Source organism: Ptychodera flava, chromosome 11 (genome assembly GCF_041260155.1).
Source record: "Ptychodera flava strain L36383 chromosome 11, AS_Pfla_20210202, whole genome shotgun sequence".
NCBI lineage: Eukaryota > Metazoa > Hemichordata > Enteropneusta > Ptychoderidae > Ptychodera > Ptychodera flava.
Window position 1 is genome coordinate 34689878 of NC_091938.1, and position 10164 is coordinate 34700041.

General features: G+C 41.9%; 1 protein-coding gene across 1 annotated transcript; it reads right to left on the bottom strand.

The window, feature by feature from the left end:
- Positions 1-6920: 6920 nt before the first annotated feature.
- Positions 6921-8147, bottom strand: LOC139144509 (uncharacterized). Its single transcript, XM_070715207.1, has one exon. It carries the CDS (start codon positions 8145-8147, stop codon positions 6921-6923), a length of 1227 nt encoding a protein of 408 aa, XP_070571308.1.
- Positions 8148-10164: the final 2017 nt, after the last annotated feature.

The following is a 10164-nucleotide window of genomic DNA, read 5'->3' on the forward strand; positions in this document are numbered from 1 at the left end:
ATCAAATTTCATGAAACTTGGTACAGATGTTAAGCTCACATTGTTTTGACAGTGAAAACGACATTTATCAGTGTCAAGTTAATTACTTTGTAATTGCATATGTAATGAACTTTCCTAATTAGAGTGATATATCCACAAATACTGCGTTAAATTTGATGAAACTTGGTACAGATTTTGATCTCACTGTGTTTTAAATACAAATCAATAACACCTAGTGGTATCATTTATATTTCAATTGCTAGTTTGCATTTACATAATGGATTTTTACGCTCCCATATATGCATATGTATATATGCAAATGGGAGGTATTCGTATAAGGTGGAAAAATGGCGTCTGTGTGTATGTATGTAAGTATGTATGTATGTCTGTTAGTCCGTCCGGATCAAAAACTCCTAAACCGTAGCACCTACTGTCCTAGTATTTGGTGTACAGGTGCACCTAGTTTGTTTTTAGGGTGAATGTCCAAAGTACTTCATCAAACTTTATGAAATATGGTACCAGTGATAATCTGTCAGTGTTAGGATAGGCTGCAAAAATGTTTGGCAGCATCCTGTTGATTAAGTACTAATTGATTTATTTTAATGACCTTTTGTAACTACTATGGCGGCTTACATTGGTTTCATGTTTTTACCACCTAATTAATGAAGAGGACTCTTTCCTTTCTGAGGACTTGTAATTAAAGTACCCATTAACAGGTGGGGACTGTGTCATTGTCAATGACTTGAACTAGAGGTGATGCGTGAAGAAACTTTTGCAATAAACTTCAAATAGACATTTTCTGAAAACACTGCTTTATTACATTTGACACATACTGTGACACAGTAATAATAGATCATAAATTTTGTTCAATAAAATACATAACAATAAATAAAAATAAACTGCTACTGACCCTTGAAATAGAGGGGATGCTTGTAAAAATACTTTTAAAAAAACAGTTAACACTTTGAGAAATACTAAAGATACTGCTTTATTATATTTTACACAAACTGTCAAGCAATATTTGATCATAGAATATTGATGAAAAAAATAAATAAATGAACAATAAATAAAAATCTCTCTGCTTATTTTTGTCTGTCAAGTTTAATACAAAATTGGTGCAGCCGCCTCTTACATTTATCATCATACTGAATCCATGCGATGGGGCTGATCTCAGGAGTGACTCTAATGGTACAGTCATCCTGTATATCGCATGGAGCTGGGCACATGGCCTTACTTGTGAATACAAATATATTTTTGTTGGTTCCCCCAATCCCATGATTTCTGTATTGTCTAGGGACACCATTGACAAACCAGCAGAGGCAAAGCTATCTGGTGCCTCAAGTCTTGTCAGTACCTCTGAAGTTGTGCATAACAAAAACATGGCTGGCCTTGCATTTGATTGATATAATTCACATGGTGTAACATATCCCCCAAAACAATCACCTTGTCGTTGAACTCAAGGGGCCCAGGCATTGATACATGGTAAGGCAGTGAATAAGATAAAAACACAGATTTAACAGTGTATTCGTACGTTACACTGATACTGAGAAGTGTCACCTCGTTTATTTGATGTCGTTTGTATGGCTTTAGGTCTCTGTATGTTACCCCCTCCTCAAAAGCAAATGGTTGAAGAACTTGAGAGGTAAGTGGCAGTATGGAAAGCTCTGGGTTCTAGCTGTGGCACATTCAGCTTTTTCCAGGACAAAGAGTAAGTGTTCAACAGATAAAAGTGTCCATCCTTTGTATCTTGCTCAAAACTTGGCACTCTAGCAAATTTCTGCCCTGCCAAACAGAACAGCAGCATGTTGTCCAGGGATAGGTGTTAGACTTAAGCAACAACGAGCTGAAGGAATGTCTCCATAGACTGATGTTTGGCATCTGGGAGGTGGAAGCTGATATCATTGGGATCTTTGTAAATTACACAGGTAGCAGTTTTCCGTTGTATTTCGTAACAGCCTCATTAGTACAAAAGAGTGAACCCAAATGATATCAACCCCACACCAACAACTTGACTTTGTTTAGCGGTTCTTATGTTCAGCATCACAGCAGCATGCAGTGGTGACAGCATTGCTCCCCTCATGGTAAGTTTCTGCACACTTTCCACATGAACATCAGTGTCATCTACAGCAAATGACAATGAGTATAGCTCATTGGACAGAGACCGTGTAACCTCATCTTTCCACCTTCCACCACCAAGTGTGTAGACTGTTACCACACCATTACCTACATGAAAAATACATTCATACAAACACATATAACTACCTTATATTTTAAAGGTATTAAACGTTTTAAATAAAAACACTATTTTGTAAAATATCTGTAGTTTATTTCCTCATTATTTGAACTTTGTTAATGATGTATGACATATATACAAAATATTTTGATTAAATTACCGAAAAACTATTTCTCTTTCACAAATCATTTTGCACAAAGTACTGTGTAGTGTGTTACAATACTGGGCTTACAGAAAACTTTTTTCAACCTTACTTCAAGTGAAAAAGGGGCAGACAGAAAAGAACAGCAAAACAATGTGTGTAGATTACACACTCACACACGCTCTCACAGACATATAACAAAAAAAGACGGCTTTGTAAAATCCATTCTCGAAAGTTGCCCACTTAAGTGCTTGTGTAACAACTCACCATTATTTATGTATACATTCATATGTCCTTCAGGGGGAAGTATTCGCCCAGTTCAAAAAATTGTTTTCTTGTCATTTTTCTCCTGTCACTGGAGCCTTCTGTGAGAGGAACAAGTCATCGTTGATGACACAGTCCCCACTTGTTAATGGGTTTTTTGATTACAGGTCCTCAGAGAGGATAGAGTCCTCTTCATTAGGTCTGTGATAAAAATACTTTTGAATAAATTCGCTTGATACATGTCTGAGCTGTAGTTCAGGACATGAAAAATCGTAATAAAATGGCCACCTGGCGGCCTTATTGGATCGTATCACAGAACAAATCTATGTGCATATGTATGCACGCCAAGGTGTTTCATTACTGGTCATAATGACAGGTAAACGTGAAAGATTGTAATTTGTTTGCATCTTTCGTGTGACGCTGAGAGTTGAGCCTTCTAACAAGGTTAAATAATCTTCGAAAAGATCGGTGGTTATTTTGGCTTCGTCTATTAAGGCAATATCACATCCTATCAAAGATTGAAAATGAAAATTGAGTGATGTATTAGTCGAAATACCAAAATTTGGATAAATCACTCTCAACATGTTGACCAGCATTGTTTTGCCGGCGTTACTTTGCCCTTGCAATAAGAGACCGTTAATTTTGGTCTTACACTTTGATAATACAATAAATAGACAATGTAATAAATGCTCTACTCGACTACCTTGGGCTTGAAACCATTCACTCATGTGAGTGTACGTATCTCGCAGAGAAGCACACTCACGCCCATCAAAATACAAAGGCTCATCACGACTATGCACACGTTTAAATTGTGCAAAATGTTCTTTCAAGTCCAGATGTACTCGTGTTTCGTCGTATTCGTTAGTCGCTAACTCTTCGGCTATCTTGTGTTTTCCATACACCTTGTACTTGTACCAAGACTCCTTGACGAGATGACTCGGTGGATCATTCGGGTCGATGCTACCCTTCTGGTCTTCATGATCCCTTGCATATTGAGCAATTCTTTTCCCAACAGAATTTGTCGTTGTACATTGGAAATGAGTCATGAGAGCGATGGCATAGCTAATATAGTGAGAGATATCCAACTTGGATTTAAAATATGGCGGCTTACCGATGACTGCAGGAATTTCTCCGTCGGAGCTGTCTTCAGAATCAATGGAGTCTATACGTTGTCTTTTCTTTGGTGGTGCACTAGTAGTAGTAGTAGTAGTAGTAGTAGTAGTAGTACTTGTATTAACTACGTTGGGTACTTTGGTGTCATTACAAGGTTTGGTCAAAAGTTCTCTTGCGTCTTTTGTCACTTGCTCAGCAGTGTCACCAACGCTACCAATATACTCTCTCTGGAGAAGATATTTCGTACATCAAGGAACACTTCTGATGGCTTGTGATGTTACATTACAATCCAGTACTTTGCGGATGTCCTGTAAGTACAACCAAAACGGTGCTCTGCAATAATTCTGGAAATAGCCATCTGTACCCCACATAATATGATAGTGAAGTAACGGTATTCTTCCAGGATTACATCCTTCGTTATGTGCAGCTATGATGACATCATCCATAGGACGCCTATTGAGTACAGCCACCAAAGACTTCTGTGCATAAACGTTATCCACAGAGAGCCCATCGGTCTTAGCATCGACATAAAAACGCTCTCCAACACCATTCTTACACCGTATAATATTACGATTTCCAAAAACATCACGTCTAGATGGATCGGAACCCACAACAATCGAACGAAGCATGCGTGACATGGTACGGTGTTGACTCTACGGCTGCACTAATGCATTTGAATTGACATTTAAACTCCCTACGTACTTATTACTTAATACTGAACGCTGATTGGTTAAAAATGGTTTCGCCCAAATTTGATTTGTTAAAATGGAACAGTCCAAATTAAGACCCCCTAAGTTAGTATAAATTACCATATTAAGTACTAACCTTCACAAATTGTTAGTGCGCGTAGATTTAATTCTGCGGTGATCTTATCCAACGCCTCCTGCTGCTGTAAACTGATGTCGGTGATCAACAACGGTCGGTCTTTCATCGCATCACATATACTTCTGTTGAAATCAACTAAGACTTCAACGTTACCGTCAGCGATGACTCTGTCTCTTGTTTTCCCTTCAAAATTGATATATGGATTGTCGTGTTTGGCACAGCGCCCTATCACCACATCGGCATTCACCTGGACGGGATTCTGCCCTTGATATGGACCTTTGTGCCAGAAATCCATCATTTCATCATCTGTAATATACCCTAAATAATGAACAGGTACAGCAGCGTACATTATTATTATCTGTACTTTTCGTTTGGATTTCCATTTTGCATAGTACATTGGTTCATCCAGAGTCAAACACAGCATCCTGCTGTACCAGGCTGTAGCTTTCCATACATCTTTTAGTGGCTTCTTCTTTTGCCTGCTTTGCTGTTTTTTTAGGCATTATCACAGGCTTTCAACGCTAGATAAAAGAGAAAATAAAGAAAATTGTTGGCAGAAATCTACAGGGGAGGAAGGGGCCTAAAATATGGAAATGTAGCATCCGTCTTTTTGCAGAGTTGTACACATACACTTGGTATGTAGTTTTATTGCATGTCACTATTGCTGAGTGGACGCAAACTTTCATTATCTGTACTTTTCGTTTTGATTTCCATTTTGCATAGTACCATCCGTCTTTTTGCAGAGTTGTACACATACACTTGGTATGTAGTTTTATTGCATGTCACTATTGCTGAGTGGACGCAAACTTCATTATCTGTACTTTTCGTTTTGATTTCCATTTTGCATAGTACCATCCGTCTTTTGCAGAGTTGTACACATACACTTGGTATGTAGTTTTATTGCATGTCACTATTGCTGAGTGGACGCAAACTTTCATTATCTGTACTTTTCGTTTTGATTTCCATTTTGCATAGTACATTGGTTCATCCAGAGTCAACACAGCATCCTGCTGTACCAGGCTGTAGCTTTCCTTACATCTTTAGTGGCTTCTTCTTTTGCCTGCTTTGCTGTTTTTTTAGGCATAGGCTTTCAACGCATGAATCTGCTGACACAGTCTAATATTCTTGCCGCCATAAGTTGGCTGGTCCGCGCCTCAGTACATGTAATTGCGGCTGTTAGGACATGCTGCCCGATACAGATCAAGCCGTTCAGACACATGTTCAGGCCATTTAGCAATGATCGTGCTAAGACGGACCATAAATGCAATGAAACTGGCCACAAGTTCAACCACTGGATTTTCATCGCTTTCGGTACCGCTGTCTGCTGTTGAACTACTTTGACTTCCATCACTGTCACTGGGTGTTGGTGGAAATTCTTCACAATCTAAACGTAGAGATTTCGTATCTTCCATTCGAATAGTACCGTCGTCTACCATTTTATCTACGTAAGCTATCACGGCTTCTTCATCCCATTTATCATCACCCAATACATCACTAGGAAGTTGACCCTTTACTGCAGACATTACACCTACTGCAAACGCAAAATCTTCGCAGTGCTTATCACACGCCATAGTACGGAATGGCATTTTCAATTGAACGCCACTCCTTATATACCGTGTGGAAAGACTCCCTAACCCATTCACTGTTAGAGGTTCCTAGTTTCCCTTCATCAATGGGTAGTAATACATAATACTAACTGCGCATGCGTAGCGGGTACGTATTAAGTACTCTATTTTTCAGTGATCGTGGTGTTTTAGGGGTATTAAAAAACAGTCGCACTATAGCGTAAGGAAGGGGTGTGGGTATCCAGCTCTATGGGTTTGCTCAGAATTAGATTAAATGATGCCTATACTGACAACATACAGACAGACACAAGTGTGGGGTCAAGGTCAACAACTTTATTCCGATGTTGACAGGCTATGAGCCGATTTCCGCCACTCTAGGCGTAATAAGATACATATTCAAAGACAAAAAGCAGAAAGAAAGAGGAAGGAAGAAAGAAAGAAAAAAAAAATTCAATTGCAAGCTAGTAGGATAGGGAGGGAGGGTGGGGGAACGCTCTGAGGGCGAAGCCAATACTGATTAACTATTAAGTGGCCTCGTCCGGAGACCATCCCACTCACAGCCTCGAACCCGGCCCATTTAAACTACAATAAAACAAGTATTATTGTTCACTTAAATGATGCCTATACTGACAACATACAGACAGACACAAGTGTTGGGGGTCAAGGTCAACAACTTTATTCCGATGTTGACTGGCTATGAGCCGATTTCCGCCAAAAGCCCCCAACACTAGTAGTAGGCGCTAGCCCTCCGGCGCCCTGGAAATAGCGTCATTGTCGCTAAAGAGTCCATGCATGTTACTTAGTTTGTAAAGTTCTTACTACAAAGGTCCTGGAGCAATAAGGAGTGTGTTGAAACAGACATATGGTAGTGCCATTCCTGTAAAGGGTGTGCCTCGCGACTTTGCAGGGTGTCTAAAGCTCTGAAGTAGTGTTTAATTTCGTGCAGGCGCGATACGGAGTCCGCGTCGTTATCATTAGTTCTGACGTATCTGGCGGTAATCTGAAAGTTGGAGATTGCCGACAGCCAGAAGAGTTCGCGTAGCCACTCCATGGCTGTTGCATTGCGTGACGTGCCAGAGTTTATTATATACATGGTGGTGGTATTGTCCGTGTATACCACTATGTGGCGTTTGTCCCAGAAACGATGCCACCGCCTGCACGCAAGCAGGACGGTGTAAAGTTCCTTGAGGTTGATATGCGCATCCGCAGTAGTTGGGTGGTCCGCTGACCATCGCGTGTAGAACCAGTCGTTCGCGTAAATGCCCGCTCCCGCTGCTGAGCATGCGTCAGTGGTGAAAATCTGCTGGGGCAACGGAGTTTCCTCTATGAAGAATGCCGTACCATTAAAAGATTTGCTGAGATTCGCCCACCAGCTGATGTCCGCTCTCGCTTGCCTGTTAAGGCGTATGTGATGAGACTGTCGTGAGACCGAATTTGTCACATCGATGAGTCGCCGCAAAAATGTGCGCCCGCCGCGAATAACTCTTGCCGCCCAGTTGAGTTTGCCGATTAATTGCTGAAGCTCGCGTTTCGTCGCTCGCCGCTTTGGAAGCCAATATTCCAGAAGGTCGCTTACTTCTTGTAGCTTGGTATCGTCTAGGGACAGAGTCCGTGTCTGCGCGTTTATCTCGATCCCTAGGAATGTTAAGCATTGCGTAGGCTCGACCACCTTATCCCAGTTTATGGAAAAGCCAAGTTGCTGAAGTAGTTGTTGCAAGGCGTTAAATGCTTGTTCGCACGCTAGTTTAGAGTCCGCGATGATTAGGAAATCGTCGAGATACACGATGACGACATCATACCCTTTCCTGCGCATCATTCTAGTAATACTTTGCGTGATGCGAGTGAAAATTTCCGGGCTCTTCGCTGCACCGAATGGAAGGCGTGTGTCGACCATGTATGTCCAAGTTTTATGCTGCATCAACTTGTAACGTAGGCCCATAGCACGCTGTGAGTCAATACTTATGGGTACAGAGCGATAAGCGGATTTCAGGTCGACTTTGGCCAGATACGATCCTGGCTTGCACATAGCGACAGCGTGATCGATAGTTTCATATTTGAACGAGTTTGTAGATGCATATGAGTTCACGCTTTTGCCGGTAGGTTGGCTGCAATCGTGAATGAGTCTAACCTTGTTTGATTGTTTCTTGGGTATAGCACCGAGGCTGCTTATAATGTGCGGTTTACTGTTCGTGATCTTGTAATTTCCTGCTGATATTCGTGTAAAATTTGTTGTTCAACCGCCTCGCAGTAAGCTGGATCGGTGCATGATGCATAGTTCGATCGTTCCACTTTTTGAAGGGGGGTGCCAGGGTCGATGATGTCGAAACCGTATTTTATGCCGTTTAGAATGAAGTCGCGATCCATGTCGTATTTGAGTTCGTTTTCCCATTTTTCCAGGCAATCAGTCAGAGGGCTAGCTACCTTATGCTAGGCTTGACCACCCAGTTCTTGGCTGAGCAGCGAATTGTGGCGGTGTTGTGGGTGGTCTTTGCGGCAGCCGTCCTCTATGCACACGTGCGCGAAACGGCAGGAAGTGCGGTTGCAGCCGGCTGGTTTTTGGAAATCAAAGCAGATTTCGGTTTCTCGTGTGACAAAGTTGCGGCGCGCAGTGTCCTTCGTAGTGTTTTTCTTGGGCGTATTTCCGTTTGCCTGTCGTTTATCAAGGTGATACAGGGATAAATGGAGGTCCACGGAACCCCATGTGATTGAGTCCGTCGCCTGTTTCTTGCGATACTCGTGATCATACGATAAAACTGATGATGTCGTAAAAGATTGCGCGTAATCCCCGATGTTAATTGTGTGATCGAGGTACGCCAATGTGTCCTTCGTGGACATGCCGCGGTTAATCAATGTCTTTAAGATTCGGGCGTTGGCTGATATCCATGAGGAAGGGAAACTTGGTCAGGTTTCGGTCTACGCTTGGCGGTCCGCATAACTAGCTTCATGTCCCCTTCCGCTGCTAGTTCCGTCTCGTCGGAAGAGTCCAGCGAGGCAGTCTTTGTGGTTATATGGTCCGGAATCAGTAATGGTTTACGCTCATCCTTCGTTAGATTTTGGGATGTGGTGCGCTGGTCCGATACAATGTCTTTTAGCGCGTCGTTGCTGAAAGCTTCGAGGAGTTTGTTCAACTCTTCATCTTTGGCGAGGGACTTTGTAGTCGCCCCTGATGTTTCTGTCCCGTGTGGAGGTTGGTCTTGAGGTGCCTGTTGTTTTGCCGGGTTTGCGTCGAAGTTGTTCCATGCCCAGCGGAGCAGTCCGCGCTGGCCTATAGGCAATTTAAGTCCGATGATGTCTTGATTGTTGAGCCGCTTCAGGACATCGGTTGATGGGATGCCTTGTGTAGTTAGCACGTCATGTGTATCCTCCGTTAGCCTGCTGCCTCACACCATTCGCGGAAACTTTGTGCTTTGTCTGACATTGTTGCTATTCGTTGGCGGGAACAATAGCTTTGTGGACAAACGTTATCCACATGTGAACGCTCTGAGGGCGAAGCCAATACTGATTAACTATTAAGTGGCCTCGTCCGGAGACCGTCCCACTCACAGCCTCGAACCCGGCCCATTTAAACTACAATAATACAAGTATTATTGTTCACTATACGAATAATAATAAGGTACAGTATGAAGCATCATAAGGTCTCCCATCATACCATATATGAAGGGTGTACCACTTGTGGTTACTGAGCTATGGACAAATATGTATATTTGAGGTCAAAGGTCATCAAGGTCATGTGACATTTTGCTATATACCAAAAATCAGACCTCTAGCTCTATTGACTCGCTCAAAATTAGATATGCACATAATTAATGAGGTACAATATGTGGCGTCATAAGGTGTCCCATCATACCATATATGAAGGGTGTAGCACTTGTGATTACTGAGTTATGGACAAATATGTATATTTGAGGTCAAAGGTCACTGAGGTCACATGACATTTTGTCAAAAAAACTGTATTGCTAAGTTATCCCTATATACCAAAAATCAGACCTCTAGCTCTATTGGCTCGCTCAAAATTAGATATGCACATAATTAATGAGGTACAA

Excerpts from the sequence above, each read along its gene's own strand:
- LOC139144509 (XM_070715207.1), bottom strand. The coding sequence starts at position 8,147 with ATGTGCAAGCCAGGATCGTATCTGGCCAAAGTCGACCTGAAATCCGCT.